This window comes from Symphalangus syndactylus, chromosome 5 (assembly GCF_028878055.3).
Source record: "Symphalangus syndactylus isolate Jambi chromosome 5, NHGRI_mSymSyn1-v2.1_pri, whole genome shotgun sequence".
In the NCBI taxonomy this organism is placed as follows: domain Eukaryota; kingdom Metazoa; phylum Chordata; class Mammalia; order Primates; family Hylobatidae; genus Symphalangus; species Symphalangus syndactylus.
Window position 1 is genome coordinate 39,569,864 of NC_072427.2, and position 17,014 is coordinate 39,586,877.

Sequence of the window (17,014 nt, forward strand, 5' to 3'; positions counted from 1 at the left end):
TTTCAAAACGCAACACACCAATCTGCTATCATTACAATTGTAGCTCATGTGGCAACTACCTCGAATAACAGAGATTAACAGACTAACACCACATTTCACTCTGAGGAGTCAACAAGGCTTTAAACAGGGGAAGGATGCCAACACCTAGTTTTCCGTATCCCGGGTGGTGCCTCTACTTATGGCAAGTGTGTCCACCAGCATAAAGAATAAATCGCCTCTTGGAACACTTGCCACCTTGCATCTCGTTTGATGACGTACACGTTTTCTCCTGAGACAAGCAAACTCCCACACGCTCAACCCCACACCGCAGCTGAGAGCCGGCCTCTCCCCAACTCCTGGACCCCAGGAAAGCTGGCAAAGCGCTGATCCCCAAAGAGTGGCAAGAGGCTTAGGGCGAGGATCTAGATACCCAGGGAAAGAAGTGCTGTCCCAGGACCGTAGCCAAAAGAAGAGACTAGACTCACTGAAGGAGACGAGAATAAAACTCCTCTGCCGCGTAGTTCAGCCGCTCCCACATCGCGCCCCAATGTGAGAGCGGGACCGGAACCGCCAAATGAACAGCGCGCCCGGCCGTCGACGTCAGGGGTCATGGCCCCGCCCCGCCGGAACTATTTTGACCCCCCGCCCCCGTAAGTCCCGTTTGTTCTCAAAGTTAAACTTTCGTTTCAAGCCACCCAGAGCTATTTACTATGTCAATAGTCTTCAATTTCCGTCTGCAATAATTAAAATAAGCGTAGTGGTTGGGGAGAAGATACCCCGACTCGCGAGTTGGCCACGCCCCTGTGGATTATTCCGCGAAGAGGAGTCCCTATTTTCTAAGAATTATCATTAGCTTTGGAAGAAAATAGATACCGTAATTTCCCACAAATAAAAAAATAACACTTTCGTTTGTATTTTTGTAGTGTGGTAGAAAGATATGTTGTGTATCCGTGTTGGTTCTTAGGCGGGGCAAGGTGGGGCGGTTAAGGGGAAGGTGATATATACAGCGGAAGGCGGAAGCACTTCCTTTTCTTGTGGCAGCATCCGGGCTGAAAGTAGCGTGGCTGTGTCATCTCTCCGCCATGGTGAGTGGAAATCCTTTTGGCTGGCCTTACCCCGTAGCTCGGGGCCAGTAAGGAAGGATTTGGGGTTCGGAGCATAGAATCTGTAGGAGATACAGCGAGGAGAAGGAGATGAGGACCAAAGGCATGGTGTGGAACTGGGGTGTGCGGCGATACGGCAGCCATCTTAGAGGCAACGTGGGATTCCCAGCGCAGAACGCACCGGGAAGCAGTAGTGGAAAGCACTGGGTCGTTCTCAGGAGCAGTGGGACCTTTTCTTAGAATACTTGCTTATTTAGCCTCTTTCTGGATGCTCGTCTCTGCCTAGCTTAGGAATCATCTCTATTAAAAGCTTTCTGGTTCTATACCCTTAAAATTGTTCTGTTCGGTGTCATTAAAATCTTTGAATCCTTAGCCAGCTCGTAATAAGACCAGTGTTATATGTGTACTGCTTTTCCACAAATAGTGTTCGTATATACTATGTGCCGGGGGAGTTAAGCGAACAAAACAGACACTGTCCTCACTGGGATCGTAGTTGAGTTGGACTAAATACATAGTAATATTCCATGGTACTGAGAGATGAGAACGTAGGGAATAGGAGTGGTTTGGCCTTAAACAGTTACCAGAGAAAGCTTAAAGTGGCCTGAAGGATGTGAGAAAGTTGGCAAAGAGGAGCTTTAGAGTGAACAGGGAACGTCTGAGGCAAGTGCGGGGTGGTCCTGAGACCGAAAAATATCTGGAGGAGAGTATGGGAGTTGAGATCAGAAGTAGAGAAGATTGTGTAGGTCAGCCTCAGGATTTTGATTTTACTCACAGATGGGAAGACTTGGAGGTTTAAACAAAAAGTAGTATCACCAGTCTTTCTACTGGTGAGCTTTGGAAACGTGTTTAGTAGAGGGTGAGTGGGACAGGGATGGGAGTTGGGATGAGTAGAGCCCGGGTAGACAGGATTTGCTGATTAATTGGCATTAAACAGCATCTCCAAACCTTACAATATGGTTTTGATTGAGCTATTGTGCTTTATAAGGCTTGCTTTGAAAGTTTTATGATAGGCCGGGCGCGGTGGCTCACGCTTGTAATCCCAGCACTTCGGGAGGCCGAGGCGGGCGGATCACGAGGTCAGGAGATCGAGACCATCCTGGCTAACACGGTGAAACCCCGTCTCTACTAAAAGTACAAAAAATTAGCCGGGCGCGGTGGCGGGCGCCTGTAGTCCCAGCTACTCGGGAGGCTGAGGCAGGAGAATGGCGTGCACCCGGGAGGCGGAGCTTGCAGTGAGCGGAGATCGCGCCACTGCACTCTAGCCTGGGTGACAGAGCGAGACTCCGTCTCAAAAAAAAAAAAAAAAGTTTTATGATAAACAATTATCTTTGAAAATAAAATTGTGCAGTTGAGCTTGAGATTCTAAGGGTTCTAGTCATTTACTGCTATTTTGGTTTAAGCGTTGTTTGCCCCACTATACCAATCTCTTCTACAATTGAGTATTTAATGGTATTGTTGGCCTATGAGAAGAGTTTGCTTCCAATATTACTTGTCAATAAAAATAATCCTTTCCCTTTTCTTTAGGCGTGTGCTCGCCCACTGATATCGGTGTACTCCGAAAAGGGGGAGTCATCTGGTAAAAATGTCACTTTGCCTGCTGTATTCAAGGCTCCTATTCGACCAGACATTGTGAACTTTGTTCACACCAACTTGCGCAAAAACAACAGACAGCCCTACGCTGTCAGTGAATTAGCAGGTATGGATTTATACCTTCTGCAGATATTTTAGGGACTGCTTTACAGTAGTGATGAAATTCCACTTCATTGGTCCGTGTTTCTGAACCACATGATTTTCTCGGATATTCTGATGCTGTTTGCTACCATGCATAATAGTCATGGGTTGGTATGTATGATGAAGCAGCTACAATTTTTATCCCTTCTCAATTTCAGGTCATCAGACCAGTGCTGAGTCTTGGGGTACTGGCAGAGCTGTGGCTCGAATTCCCAGAGTTCGAGGTGGTGGGACTCACCGCTCTGGCCAGGGTGCTTTTGGAAACGTATCCTTTGTTTCACTACCTAAGACTGGTCAGCTCTGATGGAATTTAACAGCCTGGGTTTGGTTTATTGATGATAATACGGTGTAAAAATACTACCTTTTTTTGTCTTGAAGAGAAGGGACTTCATTTATATGGAGTTATTTTGCTTGCAATGATGTCGTAATTTGCGTCTTACTCTGTTCTAAGCGACAGTTGCCTGCTGTCAGTAAGCTGGGACAGAAGGTTGACGAAAATTCTTACTGAGCAAGAAATAACCTGGTTTTAATTACTAAAATTTGAGAAATGTGATTCTTGACTGGGAAAATAGATGTGTCGTGGAGGCCGAATGTTTGCACCAACCAAAACCTGGCGCCGTTGGCATCGTAGAGTGAACACAACCCAAAAACGATACGCCATCTGTTCTGCCCTGGCTGCCTCAGCCCTACCAGCACTGGTCATGTCTAAAGGTTTGTAATACTTTGTATCATAAGAGTTTGATAGAAGAAATAAGACACCTATGTTTAATCATTAGGGTGATTTTTATTCACAGTAACCCATTTCAAGATGGCTAGAAGAGAATAATTTGAATGTTTTTAGCATAAAATATTTTAGTTCATGGATATTCCAGTTACACTGATTTGATATTGACAAATGAGTGCATTCAGTTACCAAATGTACTCCAGAAATACATGTTACATATCAGTTTAAAAATTTTTTAATCAAAAATATTTTGTATTAGTGATACAAAATGCCCCACTTTTCTTTCATGTGAACCTTTGTTAAAATTGCACATCTTTTCATCCTGAAGTGTCTGATTAAATTTTAATCCTTTACTAAATATCAGGTCTGACTAGTTAAATCTGACAAATCAATCATCAGCGAATACTAGCGTAACTGGGGAACTAACTATTCAAGTAGTGGTTTAGTATATCCTTAGAAAACTTCCTCCTTAAACTTGCCTGTTGTGTTCCCCACTGCATTTTTATTTAACTGTCAAAATGATGAGATTCCACTTAATTGGTCCGTGTTTCTGAAACACATGATATTTGTGGAAATTCTGACTTGGCAACCTGAATACCATTTTGCTTTTATTGGTTGTATAAAACGTTTGATTTTTTTTTTTCCCAAAAGGTTCAGGATAACCAAGTAAGTGTCAAATTGGTTTTTGTTAGGTCATCGTATTGAGGAAGTTCCTGAACTTCCTTTGGTAGTCGAAGATAAAGTTGAAGGCTACAAGAAGACCAAGGAAGCTGTTTTGCTCCTTAAGAAACTTAAAGCCTGGAATGATATCAAAAAGGTCTGTTTAATGAGCACATTTACAGTTTGGTACTCCTTGTTCACAGTTTGTCAGTTTGAATTTCAGAAGATAAGGGCAGTATAGCCAAGCCTTAATATGTGAGAGAACAAGAACCTCAGAGCCCAATTACTTGGGTTTGAATCCTAACTGCTGTTTATGGCTCTGTGTAACCTTGGCAAGTTATTGTGCCAAGTTTAATCATCTGTAAAATGGAATTAAAACTCTGAAGATCTATTGCAGAGATTGTATCTTAATCACAATACTAAAACTGCTCACTTTGTAGGTCTATGCCTCTCAGCGAATGAGAGCTGGCAAAGGCAAAATGAGAAACCGTCGCCGTATCCAGCGCAGGGGCCCGTGCATCATCTATAATGAGGATAATGGTATCATCAAGGCCTTCAGAAACATCCCTGGTAATTAAACTGCTTACATATATTGACTTGGTATACTCTGCAAGTCTACTCAGCTTTTGTTATGATGAGATTCCACTTATGGTCCATGTTTCTGAAACACATGATTTTGTGGAAGTTCTGATTTATGGCTGAAAGAGTTGCACCATTGATGGTTGAAACTTCATAATTAACAAGTTCTCAGGTACCTTTTATAGCTCTTAAGCCATAAAGATGATTTGTGTTTCTTTTGTTGAAATACAGTCTCCCTAATTTTTCTTTTCCTTTAAAAAGGAATTACTCTGCTTAACGTAAGCAAGCTGAACATTTTGAAGCTCGCTCCTGGTGGGCATGTGGGACGTTTCTGCATTTGGACTGAAAGTGCTTTCCGGAAGTTAGATGAATTGTATGGCACTTGGCGTAAAGCCGCTTCCCTCAAGAGTAACTACAAGTAAGTATCTTTCATATACTAAGCCCAGATGTTTATATCATGGATATTAACATTCAGAATTGGCTTACATGTTTTCTAAATAATTTTTTTCCCATTTTCCCTTACGTGCAGCAACAGTATGCCAAAATGGGACTCACCTGGTCTATATTTTTGGTTTTTCTTTGTTTTGTTTTTGAGACAGAGTTCTGTCTCACCCACGCTGGAGTGTAGTGGTGTGATCTTGGCTTACTGCAGCCTCCACCTCCCGGGTTCAAGCAGTTCTCCTGTCTCAGCCTCCCGAGTACCTGGGACTACAGGCGTGTGCCACCACACCCGGCTAATTATAGAGTTAGGGTTTCACCATGTTGGCCAGACTGGTCTGGAACTCCTGACCTCAGGTGATCCACCCGCCTCGGCCTCCCCAAGTGCTGGGATTATAGGGGTCAGCCACCGCACCCGGCCTGGTCCATGTTTATGAGAAATGATAGTGTAGTAGATATTTTGGAGAGCATAGTGGTTAAAAATAAAGCTTCAGTTGAGCTTGTTCTTTGGATGATTACTTTTACATGTACATGTCAATCTTTTCCCTTTCAGTCTTCCCATGCACAAGATGATTAATACAGATCTTAGCAGAATCTTGAAAAGCCCAGAGATCCAAAGGGCCCTTCGAGCACCACGGTAAAGTGATACTTAGAGTGTAATTCTTGCCCCAACCCTGTACTATTGGTTGTTTCAAAAATTTGTATGTGTATAATGTTAAGTAAAGTGTTGATACAGTATCTGCCTTTTTATAGCAAGAAGATTCATCGCAGAGTCCTAAAGAAGAACCCACTGAAAAACTTGAGAATCATGTTGAAGCTAAACCCATATGCAAAGACCATGCGCCGGAACACCATTCTTCGCCAGGCCAGGAATGTGAGTGGGGTTTTTGTTTGTTTGTTTGTTTTTGAGACGGAATCTCGCTCTGTCACCCAGGCTGGAGTGCAATGGTGTGATCTCATCTCACTGCAACCTCCACCTACCAGGTTCAAGCAGTTCTTCTGTCTCAGCCTCCCAAGTAGCTAGCACTACAGGCGCACGCCACCGTGTCTGGCTACTTTTTGTATTTTCAGTAGAGACAGGGTTTCACCATATTGGTCAGGCTGGTCTCAAACTCCTGACCTCAGGTGATTCACCTGCCTCAGCCTCCCAAAGTGCTGGGATTACAGGCGTGAGCCACCATGCCTGGCTGGTTTTTTTTTTTTTTTTTTCCTTCTTCCTGATACATTAAGTTCTTTAGAAGGATTTGATTCTTACTGTTTTCTGTCTAATTTGTTGCAGCACAAGCTCCGGGTGGATAAGGCAGCTGCTGCTGCAGCAGCACTAGAAGCCAAATCAGATGAGAAGGCGGCAGTTGCAGGCAAGAAGCCTGTGGTAGGTAAGAAAGGAAAGAAGGCTGCTGTTGGTGTTAAGAAGCAGAAGAAGCCTCTGGTGGGAAAAAAGGCAGCAGCTACCAAGAAACCAGCCCCTGAAAAGAAGCCTGCAGAAAAGAAACCTACTACAGAGGAAAAGAAGCCTGCTGCATAAACTCTTAAATTTGATTATTCCATAAAGGTCAAATCATTTTGGACAGCTTCTTTTGAATAAAGACCTGATTATACAGGCAGTGAGAAACATGACTTGTTGGTGTGTTCTGTAAAGCTTGTTTAGAATTTTTTTAAAGTGACATTTTGTTGGCCATAATTTAGACTGTTACATTTTATATAGTGTGGTATAAAATGGGGTACACTATATAAAATGGGGCATGGATTTATACTAAGTCCATGGAGTTCAGTGGAAGGGGAATGATAAAAAAAAAAATTCAGGTTTTCTAAATAATGTGGCTTGAAAAATAGGTGTAACAGGACTTGGTCGGAAATGCAGAGGCTGTTCAAGTTTAGCTCACCACCAGATGGAAAATAGGTTAAATTCTGTAAAGATTTAACTTTAACCACAAGAGGGCACAATTGGAGAACACAATTTTTTTGGTACTGCAGTAAAATTACCTCTTGAGAAGTGTTCTTTTTAACCAGCTAGGGCAATAGAGTTGAATATTTTCACCCATGGTTTGAAAAAGTGCCAGAAGGCCACACTGGCCCACACCTGTAATCCCAACACTTTGGGACCCTAAGATGGGCAGAGCACTTGAGCCAATGAGTTCAAGACCAGCCTGGCCAACATGATGAAATCCTGTCTCTACTGAAAATACAAAAAATATCTGGTCGTGGTGCATGTCTGTAACCCCAGCTACTTGGAGGCTGAGGCAGGAGAATCACTTGAACCTGGGAGGTGGAGGTTGCAATGAGCCAAGATTGTGCCATTGCCCTCCAGCCTGGGTGGGTATCAGAGCAAGACTGTCAAAAGTGCCGGAAGCATTTTTCAGGACTGCGTGTGTGTCTTGGTGATTATGTTAGCCAAGTGTGTCCAAAAGAAATACCCATGAAATGCTTCCAGATAAAAGGGGCTTTTTTTTTTTACCCATAAAGCTAAACTGCAAATACAACCCTAGAATTAACTTATTTTCCTGTGTCAAAGTCTTGTTTTGCAACTGGATTGTTGAACTATCAGCTTCTCTCTGACAGTCTCAAACTGTCAAGACAGTCTCAGTTCACAGCCAAGGTGATCTGTTACCCTCCCCATTTCCAGGGCTAAGAAATCTCAGTTCTTAAGCATGTCATTTCTTAGCACAGCTTTATTTTCATGCTCTTCAGTTCTCTTTTGTGCAGCCTTACCCCTTTAAAGTCCACTGTGAGTCCTACCCTGCAGAGCCTCTTAACAGTAGAGTTCATGTGCTATTGATTTGGTGCCTGCCTTCAAATACATCTGCAGGTTTTTGTGGGGTTAAAGATAGCCACTTGCTGGAACACCACATTGGAAGTGCTGTTCACCCGGTCATTTGAAACGGTGTTTGACCACTTGGTGCGGAAATGGCCTATCGGATTAAAGGATAGCCAAACCCAAGATTTCTAAAGGTTCTTTACAGCTCCATGGATCTAATTTCGAAATCCTGATCATTACTCATGAATCAAGGTGTTTTGACACAGGCTGTACCCCTTCCTGCAGCTCGTCCCCCCGCGGAGTGGCCAGGCTGCGGCGGGCGCCGGAAGGGGGCGCACCTCTCGCCTTTCCCCAATGTGTCGGGCAGCCCCGCCTCCCCGCTCGGTTTCCGGGAGTCGGCGGCGATGGCGTCATCACCGAGTGCCGGGCCGACAGCAGCGCAGACGTTGTCTATGTGACCGGGCAACATGCTGAGCCGGCTTCAGGAACTGCGCAAGGAGGAGGAGACGCTGCTGCGGTTGAAGGCAGCCCTGCACGACCAGCTGAACCGCCTCAAGGTGACCCCGCGGACCTCTTCTGCCCCTCCTCCATTCCTCCCGAGCGACCATTTCCCCTAAACCTGGGCCTTAGCGGTGACCACCTGCTGCGGCCAGTTCTCCGCTACTCACTAGCTATGGTGGCGCCAATTTACAGGTTTACAAACAAACAGGTATCTGAATCACCTGGGGAGTTTGCTGTGCGCTTCTTAGGCCCTATCTCTCAGAATCTTGACCTCGCAAGTGTAGGGTGAGGCCCAGGGATCTGTGTTTGGCAAGTGCAGTCCTACCTGCTTCTTCCTGTAAATGTTGATGGCCCTCAGACAGCACGCTGAGGAAGTGCTCCCTCCCGAAGGCTCGCCTAGACCCCTCTGGCCACCAACCCCTTCCTCCTGAGCTGCTGTTTTCTAGTTTGTCTTGGCGCTTGAAATGCTCTAGTTTTGCCAAGCCAGAAGGAACTCCTAGATCCTCCCATGCTACCAAGGAAGAAACTGAGGCCCTGGGAGAAGAGACTTGTCCTAACGTCTGGAGCCTCCGGTGGCTCTTGTTACTGACTCCATGGCCTTGAGGAGGAGTCGGGATTGAGGCCCACGTGGGCCACTTCCCAAACCTGTGCATAATGCAGTCCCTCAGCCCGGGCAATATAGTGAGACCTCGTCTCTACAAAAAATTGAGACAGGGCCTCACTGTATCTCCCAGGCTGGAGTGCAGTGACACGATCTCGGCTCACTGCAACCTCCGCCTTCTGGGTTCAAGCGATTCTCGTGCTTCACCTTCCCAAGTAGCTGGGATTACAGGCGTGCACCACCACGCCCGGCTAATTTTTGTATTTTTAGTAGAGACGGGGTTTCGCCATGTTGCCCAGGCTGGTTTCGAACTCCTGAGCTCAAGCGATCAGCCCGCCTCGGCCTTCCAAAGTGCTGAGATTACGGGCGTGAGCCATCGCAGCCGGCCTCACAAAAAAAATTAAAATTAGCTGAGCATGGTGGTGCGTGCCTGTAGTCCAGCTACGTGGGAAACTGAGGTGGGAGGATGGCCAAAGCCCAGGAGGTCAAAGCTGCAGAGAGCCCAGATTGTGCCACTGCACTCCAGCATGCAACTATATGGGGAGACCCTGCCTTTAAAAAAAAAAAAAAAAAAGTCCCAGGGAGGTTATTATGCTAATCCCTGCTCAGCGTCCTTTTCAGAATCTTTTGAGACAGAGTTTCGCTCTTGTTGCTCAGGCTAGAGTGCAATGACGCAATCTTGGCTCACTGCAACCTCCGCCTCCCAGGTTCAAGGGATTCTCCTGTCTCAGCCTCCCAAGTAGCTGGGATCACAGGCATGCACCACCACGCTGGGTTAATTTTTTGTATTTAGTAGAGACGGGGTTTCACTATGTTGGCCAGGGTGTTCTCGAACTCCTGACCTCAGGTGATCCACCTGCCTCTACCTCCCTAAGTGCTGGGATTACAGGCATGAGCCACTGGGCTCGGCCCTTTTTCAGAAACTTTTAAGTCCATATGAGATGAGGATTACCAAAGCCCTTTGTAAAATGAAAAATATTGTACACCTGTGACATATCAAAATCATAAGCATTTTTCCTTAGGGAAGTTATACTTTTAGTAGAGACGGGGTTTCACAGTGTTAGCCAGGATGTTCTCGATCTCCTGACCTCTTTATCCGCCCGCCTCGGCCTCCCAAAGCGCTGGGATTCCAGGCTTGAGCCACCGCGCCCAGCCTCCTTAAGGAAGTCATAATGCCCTCCACTTATTTGTGTTTCTGTATTGCCACAGTACCCTTACAAGTACTTAATGAGTGTATTGATGACCGCCTCCAAAGCCCAGATTTCCTTATGCTTCAGCAAACACCTCTGTTTTCTATTCTTTCCTTCACCTTCTCATTACTAACAGCCTCAGGGAATCTCTCTCTCTCTCAGGAATCAGATGACACCTGGCTGTTTTAATGACACACTTGTACTTTGAGTTGCTAGGTCTGTGGAAGTGGAAGCCATGACTCAGCCAGAACACCTGTTCAGCCCAGGGGAAAAGGGCTAGAGTCTTTCTTTACTCATCTCCTTAAAAGAGAGAAAACCTAAGAGCCTACCACCCCAACTTTCCCTCTGGAGCAACACAGAGATAGTTTTCATTCCCTCTCTTGATGCAAACCTTTCATAGTGTGCCCAGCAGTTTACCCACATCAGTAGTCCAGTGAAATAGTAAGGAAAAGTGTCCTCAACTCTTCTTTTCTAGGTTGAAGAATTAGCCCTCCAATCAATGATCAGTTCTAGAAGAGGGGATGAGATGCTGTCTTCTCACACTGTACCTGAACAGTCACATGATGTAAGCTTAATCAAGTGCAGGCCTAGGAGAGAATGCAAAGTCTGCTCTGCTCCCATGCTGCTTGGGTGGTGAAGAACTGTTGTAAATCACATTACCTAGCCCAAAGGCCTCCGAGAAGTGCTGATAACAATTTTCTGGTTTAATAAGGTGGCAACTCTCCATTAACCACCTTCCTACCAGCTGGTTATACACTAATTTATTAAGTAGTTACTAATGTTTTACTTCCATCCTCCTCGTCATCCATTCTGTCTAGTTACTCAGATGAACCCGGGGAAGAGTGGGGATTTTTGTAGGACGATGTCAAAACTCTTGCTTTTTTGTGAATAAGTAACCTTGGGATTCAAGAGTGTGGCTTCAAGTACAAAGCACAGTGCTAAAAGATGAGTTCCAGTCCCCATCATACTCATCTCTTACCAAATGCCCTCAAGTTAGTCAGCAAAATCTTGTTTCTAAGTACACAATATTTGAGCAATTCTCCCAGATTTTGTGTGTTAAGACATTTAAAACCATGATACAGCAGCACATGTAAGTTGGCACAAATCTTACGGAGCTTTCTGTAATAATGTTTGTAAATGAGGTAACATTCTAGTGAATCTGGGGCATTTGCTTTTGCCCCATTTTGGTAATGGAGGTGGGGGTATAAAAGGAAAGTGGCCATACCTCTTAGTCATAAGTACTGGGGATAGATATGCAATTGAGATCTGATTTTATATCATTTTTTAAGAATTTGCTGTTTTGAGGCCAGCATCTTTCCTACTAATCTGTGATGCCCTTGGCCAATACAGATGTTGGTGCATGTAGACAATGAAGCATCAATCAACCAAACGACCCTGGAGCTGAGCACAAAGAGTCATGTGATGGAAGAGGAGGAGGAGGAAGAGGAAGAAGAATCAGATTCCTAAAGGAGGGGGAAAGCCAGGCTGGTCAGTTATACAAATTGCATTTCTAAGTCTCAGGCTACTTCTCCTCAAGGAAATCATCTTGCCCTGGGCCCTGTGATGTGCTTGAAAGGAAAGCAAGAACTATAAGGAGGATGTGTAGTTGCAAAAATGGCTACATCAGTAACTCAAGCTTCAGAATGTTATGACATACAGAAAATCAAAGATGCTGTGTCTTAGCATTGAGCAATATGGGTGGTGCTGTCTGTAATCTGGTCAGATTCGGTTAACTGTTCAAAACAAAATTTCCTCTGAAATACTGCTGAGAAAGTCTGGCATTTGCAAAAAGAGCAGAATTTAAATACAAGCCAGTCTTTCCAGTCAATAATGCCTCTTTGAAGAAAATCAATTAAAGGCTGTTTACATGCCGCTGAACCCTTGTGAGAAGTTAGGACACAGTCTAGGACAGAAAGATGACAAGGGGAAGGACTGAGGGCCATCTGAGAGCACAAGCTGTTGCTGCCTCTCAGAGGCACTGAAATATTGCATGCTATAAACTGCTTTGTGTAGCTGTTATCACCTCTCACTTGAGACATCACTCACTGGTAAAATGTTTTTATAAATAAATTATAAATAGCCATCATGGAGCCTGCTGGTTTCTAGATAGCGACAGAGAGAAGCAGCAGTTCCTTCTCTGAGGAAAAAGATACAACAGGATGGTTTGAAATCCATTTCTGGCCCTTAAGAGAGATGTGCCAATGTTGGAAGACTGGATTTTTTGTTGTTTTGTTTTGAGATGGAGTTTTATTGCCCAGGCTGGAGTGCAATGGCGCGATCTCAGCTCACTGCAACCTCCGCCTCTCGGGTTCAAGTGATTCTCCTGCCTCAGCCTCCAGAGTAGCTAGGATTACAGGCATGCACCACCACGCCTGGCTAATTTTGTATTTTTAGTAGAGATGGGATTTCTCCATGTTGGTCAGGCTGCTCTCGAATTCCCAACCTCAGGTTTTCCGCCCACCTCGACCTCCCAAAGTGCTGGGATTACACACGTGAGCCACTACACCAGGCTGGAAGACTGGATTTTTGTTAACAGATGACAGTTACAGAGTAAGAGTTGTTACTTAGTATCTGAAGTTGAGGTTCATTTCTGCATACTGTCCCTTTTCCACTGACTACTATATCATGAAATAAGTAGTTGCTTAATTTTATAAAATTAATTTCCCCTGCCCAAGCAACAGTAAAAGCCAAACAAAACACAAAGAATCATGTCAAGCAGAACTTACGTAACAGTTCCCAAAGAAAACAAAGAATACTTTTTTGTTAATCCACATTTCACTGAAGTTATTTTGAGCTGCTCTTAGAGGAAACAGCCAGAAGTTTAAAATGAGCATGTTCCTTAGAACACACAACGGGAAGACAGTTTGGGAACAAAAAGCATCAAGGTACATAAATGTTGGGGTTCTAATTTAAAATATGAGCATGGGTTTTAAAAGCTGGAAAAGTTGACTATGAATTCCAGCTCTACGACTAACTGGTCACTTGTCCTCTCACCTCTTTGCAACTCACTTTCCCATCTGTAAGGTGAAGATACTCACATCTGCTCTAGCAGTTTCACAGGCTGCTATGAGGTGCTAATGAGATCATTTAAAAATCCAACTATCATTGGTATCTCAGTAAGAATCTGGCATTGGGAACTCAAAACACTGCAAGATTCACGCGGGGATCGTAATTCTTGGCCAAAAATTAAAAAAAAAAAATCTAAACACCCCTCAAAAGACACTGAGCATGAAAGTGGTCAGATCTAGGTTTTAGATACCAGGTTATAACATTTCTCCTAAGGATGTAGTATTCTCATTTTAATGAAACATTCTCAGTAGTGGTGGTATCCTGTCATTTGTAAAGGAAACGGTGTAAATGTTAAAACCCAGCCTGAACGTTTATATGTTGAAAATGTGTAAGTTAAACTGTTGACTTAGAAAAGCTATACCTCACAGTGAGAGAAAAAACTGACTAGCTTAGGCAGCAGTATATACAACACTGATCATTTTTTTTTAAATCCTGGCAATATCCCAAGCTCTGGTACCTCTAGATTGGACTACCTACTTAGAAGATTATTTACCCAAGTTTTGTTTTTAATCTAAAAAGGAATGGGCCTTCTATTTATAAATATATATGTTGGCTTTAGTTTCTATAACCTGCCCTTTCAAAGAAAACAATGAACGGAGAGGTATTGACCAGGCAGCCTCAAATGTACCTAAAAGTTCCCAATGGCTTCATGACATCACTGCCACCTCACAGGCATGACAAAGCCAGCGCCAGGCACATTCCTCCTTTCCAGGAAGGTGTGGTTAAGTGTAAGTGGTGAAAGAAGGGAAACCATTGCTTAATGTCGCAAAGGAGACAGACTGTCCTATGTTGTGCAGAAAGCTCCCACACCAGGTAGGCAAGCTGGTCGCCAGCAAGGCCCTCCTATGAGCATGACAGCCTGAAAGTGCAGGCAGGCCTTCAGCTCAACTATTGGTATATGGAAAATGAAAAATGTTCTGTGAGATAAGAAATGTTTTGTGATTTTTGTCAGATTTGCTCCCAGTCCCCCATCAGCTGCTTTTCCCTTGTATAAAGAGATCAAACGAATGTACAGGATCTACTCACAGGTCCCACAAGGAAGGTGGTTGGAAGAGTAACAGATAAGGGTGTTGGGTGAGAAGAGTTGGACTGAGTCCAGAGATTGAAATTACAGGAAGCCCCATTAGTCCAAAGCACTGAACTTGGTGTGGTGTTTCTGCCTTCTAGCCTCCTCCTCATCTTCACCTTTCCCCCTCACCAATGATGCTTGGCTAAACCAGTATATCTTGTGTACTAAAGAAATTGAAAAGCTTACCACAAAAGCAAAAGTAGCTTTCATCCTTTTTTATTTCATAGTATATTTATTAGAATAAGAGATTAGATTTGTTAAACATCTAGGTTAAAATGGTTAAAAGGATTTTCATACAATTTTAGGCACTATACACGTTGTTTACAACAGCATTGGTACTTGGATATGGGGAAAGAGAAATCGGACATTTTAATGCCTTGATCAATTTGTGACATTCAAAGTAATTCCACCATTTAAGAAACATTAATCAAAACTTAGAGACATACCACTAAGTATCCCACACAGTATATTGAAAATAAATATAGAAATACAACCAGAAGTCTACAGATCACCACAGTAGACAGACTGGTGAAGCCCCAGCTATCATGGCAGTGAAGGGCTCTGGCTAGATTTGGATGTCAACTGCTGAATTCTACATGAAAAGCAAATAATAATAATAAACTAACATGATGTACACTCTCTGATGCTCATTTTCATAGCAGCAAAGCATGCTTCACATGCACTGCCTGTGAAGGATCTCACAAGGCTCCCTCCTAGAGAGAAAGTATGCCCAGCAAGAATAAAGTACCACCAAATGTCAAAGAATCCCGAAAATACAGGCAGACAGCCAGTCATGGAGCAGGAACAGCAGTGCAATTGTAAGAATGACTACCCACATTCACCAAAATTTCACTGTAATTCAGCCTGGCACAGGTTTTGATCATCAGCATACACATAAATAGCCCCAAGCACAAAGCCAATCCACTTAGGGGAACAATAATAGTAATAAGAATAAAGACAGTAATATTAAAAATGACAAGAGTAGAATCTTGGCACATGCTGTGTTCTTCATCCTTTGTCACAGGTGAAATGCACATCTGAACAGAGACAGGCATGGGAAGGAGGCCCAAAAGAGACATGGCAAACCACTGGGCAGGGGACTTGCTCTTTGCTGCTTCCTGAACACTTAGACGCCAGCAGCATGGGTTGGTGTGCTGGGCTGGTTAAGGCCGATGGTGGAGCAGAGCCAACCTGCAAAATCCACTTCCTCAGCATCAGATCTCTTGATAAAAGCATGAACCTGCATGTAAGGAAATGAGAGAACGTGGTGTTAAAAAGAAACAAAAAACAAAACAAAACCCACCAGGAAGGAAAATCCAAGAGTTTCAGGTCTAGAGCTTGTGCTGCACTTGGAAAGAGCACCTGGCACCTGGCACCTGCCCCTGAGCAACAGTGGGGCCAGCTGCAGGCCCAAAGACCCGCTCCACCATTCACAGCAGCTGTGAGGCCTTGGGCAAGTCACCTCTTGGAGTCTACTCTTGCAGTATGGAGACAGTAACTCTGCCTTAAATGCCTCACAGGCTTGTTACAAGGGACAAAGAAAATGATGGACTTAGTGCATATTATACTAAATACACTGTCTGTGGCTGTCCAGATATCTACAGTATTACTTAGCTATTCCCACTGCCACCAAACGAGACAGCAGGTGGAGAGTGACTCTGGAAGGAGGCTGAATGTAAGGTGAGGCAGTCAGTATTAGGGAAAGGCCCCATCCCCATGAAGGGGGTGGGCTGGCCTTTTCTTTCCTGTGGCCCCCTCAGACCTTTTCTCTGGCATATGCTTACTCAGGCTGCGGGGGTCACCCCAGCTTTCCCTTAAACTGATGGGAGAGCAAAGGAGACTGGTGTTTGGTATTCTGCAGCCCCAGGCTCAGCTGGACCACAGTGGGCAGGGAATGAATGGGCTCTGGAAGTACTGCACAGATGACTGACAGAGAACAACAACAAATCAATAAACAGGTACTATAAGAATCTGGAATAAACAGACTCACCATGAGTTGCTTCAAATCTGCTCTCTCTGCGGGGTTTTTTATTAAGCTTAAAGGAAGAAAGACAAGGTGAGAGCTATTGCCTGGCGCTGGTCCTAGCTCAAATAACATGTTTGCATGCCTGTCTTCTCTGCACACTAGAGGCTAAGGATTGCTTGGGCTTGATTCATCCTCCTGTTTTAAGCACAATATCATGCCCACAGTAAGTTATTACATTCTTGCTGAGTTAAACTAAGGTCAAAAAGCAACGTGTCAATCTCTGGACAGCAAGTACCAAAAGGAGCAGCTACTACATCCATGATGTAGTTAGACATGTCACATAAGTCTTGGCACTCTAAAAAAGGGCTTATGGCAGCAGCCGAGAATCATCAGAGGGCAGGGGAAAGGGCAAAGCTGTGCCTGCATAAGCAATGCTGGTGCTTCCAGAAATGGGGTGGGGAGCCTGACAAATCCAGAGTACCCTTCCAGAGAACAAGGAGCCAACTTACCATTTATTCACAAAATCTTGAAATTCCAGACTGAACACCCCACTGGGCAGTTTTGGAGGAGGCTGCAAACACATGTTGAGATAAGAAAAATGCCTGGCTCCTTGCTCCAGCCATCTCTTCTCCCCATCCCACCCCTCCCA

At 44.4% G+C, this 17,014-nt stretch overlaps 4 protein-coding genes and 4 non-coding genes across 13 annotated transcripts in view; 6 read left to right on the forward strand and 2 right to left on the reverse strand.

The window, feature by feature from the left end:
* The window catches only part of ZWILCH (zwilch kinetochore protein), a 45,807-nt gene extending 44,854 nt beyond the window's left edge, over nucleotides 1-953 (reverse strand). Inside the window, exon 1 of one of the 3 annotated variants that reach the window (XM_055278069.2) lies at nucleotides 465-953. In XM_055278069.2, the coding sequence (XP_055134044.1) occupies nucleotides 465-517 (53 nt within the window). In that variant the 5' untranslated portion in view covers nucleotides 518-953. The remainder of the gene's footprint in view (nucleotides 1-464) is intronic. The other 2 variants (XM_055278071.2, XM_063638917.1) reach the window with 2 other exon arrangements.
* RPL4 (ribosomal protein L4) lies at nucleotides 597-6,826 on the forward strand. Its single transcript, XM_063638945.1, has 10 exons — nucleotides 597-1,064; nucleotides 2,607-2,778; nucleotides 2,972-3,078; nucleotides 3,386-3,524; nucleotides 4,230-4,354; nucleotides 4,638-4,767; nucleotides 5,038-5,194; nucleotides 5,768-5,851; nucleotides 5,968-6,088; nucleotides 6,494-6,826. The coding sequence occupies exons 1-10, from the start codon at nucleotides 1,062-1,064 to the stop codon at nucleotides 6,737-6,739; spliced, it is 1,284 nt and encodes a 427-aa protein (XP_063495015.1). The 5' UTR covers nucleotides 597-1,061; the 3' UTR covers nucleotides 6,740-6,826.
* Nucleotides 2,822-2,893, forward strand: LOC129483659 (small nucleolar RNA SNORD18). Its single transcript, XR_008658165.2, has one exon. It is a non-coding gene; the product is annotated as a small nucleolar RNA SNORD18 (small nucleolar RNA).
* Nucleotides 3,226-3,324, forward strand: LOC129483754 (small nucleolar RNA SNORD16). The gene has a single exon (XR_008658251.1). It is a non-coding gene; the product is annotated as a small nucleolar RNA SNORD16 (small nucleolar RNA).
* LOC129483657 (small nucleolar RNA SNORD18) lies at nucleotides 4,051-4,122 on the forward strand. The gene has a single exon (XR_008658163.1). It is a non-coding gene; the product is annotated as a small nucleolar RNA SNORD18 (small nucleolar RNA).
* LOC129483658 (small nucleolar RNA SNORD18) lies at nucleotides 4,824-4,892 on the forward strand. Its single transcript, XR_008658164.2, has one exon. It is a non-coding gene; the product is annotated as a small nucleolar RNA SNORD18 (small nucleolar RNA).
* Nucleotides 6,827-8,207: 1,381 nt separating the features above from the next.
* Nucleotides 8,208-16,405, forward strand: SNAPC5 (small nuclear RNA activating complex polypeptide 5). Of its 3 annotated transcripts, XM_055278090.2 has the most exons (4): nucleotides 8,365-8,526; nucleotides 10,737-10,826; nucleotides 11,612-11,749; nucleotides 15,424-16,405. In XM_055278090.2, exons 1-3 carry the CDS (start codon nucleotides 8,437-8,439, stop codon nucleotides 11,726-11,728), a joined length of 297 nt encoding a protein of 98 aa, XP_055134065.1. In that variant the 5' UTR covers nucleotides 8,365-8,436; the 3' UTR covers nucleotides 11,729-11,749; nucleotides 15,424-16,405. The 3 variants fall into 3 exon arrangements, with proteins under 3 accessions (XP_055134064.1, XP_055134067.1, XP_055134065.1); XM_055278089.2 differs by having other exon boundaries at nucleotides 8,208-8,526; nucleotides 11,612-16,405; XM_055278092.2 differs by lacking the exons at nucleotides 10,737-10,826; nucleotides 15,424-16,405 and having other exon boundaries at nucleotides 8,353-8,526; nucleotides 11,612-12,347.
* MAP2K1 (mitogen-activated protein kinase kinase 1) overlaps nucleotides 14,600-17,014 on the reverse strand; it is a 102,018-nt gene continuing 99,603 nt past the window's right edge. For both annotated transcript variants that reach the window (XM_055278073.2, XM_063638948.1), the window contains 3 exons: nucleotides 16,875-16,936; nucleotides 16,390-16,435; nucleotides 14,600-15,639 (listed from right to left, as the gene is read on the reverse strand). In XM_055278073.2, coding sequence (XP_055134048.1) covers nucleotides 15,526-15,639; nucleotides 16,390-16,435; nucleotides 16,875-16,936 — 222 coding nt within the window. In that variant the 3' untranslated portion in view covers nucleotides 14,600-15,525. The remainder of the gene's footprint in view (nucleotides 15,640-16,389; nucleotides 16,436-16,874; nucleotides 16,937-17,014) is intronic.

Excerpts from the sequence above, each read along its gene's own strand:
- RPL4 (XM_063638945.1), top strand. Across the intron at positions 3,525-4,229 it reads AGCACTGGTCATGTCTAAAG|GTCATCGTATTGAGGAAGTT; the intron begins GTTTGTAATACT and ends GGTTTTTGTTAG. Across the intron at positions 4,355-4,637 it reads CCTGGAATGATATCAAAAAG|GTCTATGCCTCTCAGCGAAT; the intron begins GTCTGTTTAATG and ends CTCACTTTGTAG.
- SNAPC5 (XM_055278089.2), top strand. The coding sequence starts at position 8,437 with ATGCTGAGCCGGCTTCAGGAACTGCGCAAGGAGGAGGAGACGCTGCTG. Across the intron at positions 8,527-10,736 it reads ACCAGCTGAACCGCCTCAAG|GTTGAAGAATTAGCCCTCCA; the intron begins GTGACCCCGCGG and ends CTTCTTTTCTAG. Across the intron at positions 10,827-11,611 it reads TACCTGAACAGTCACATGAT|ATGTTGGTGCATGTAGACAA; the intron begins GTAAGCTTAATC and ends TGGCCAATACAG.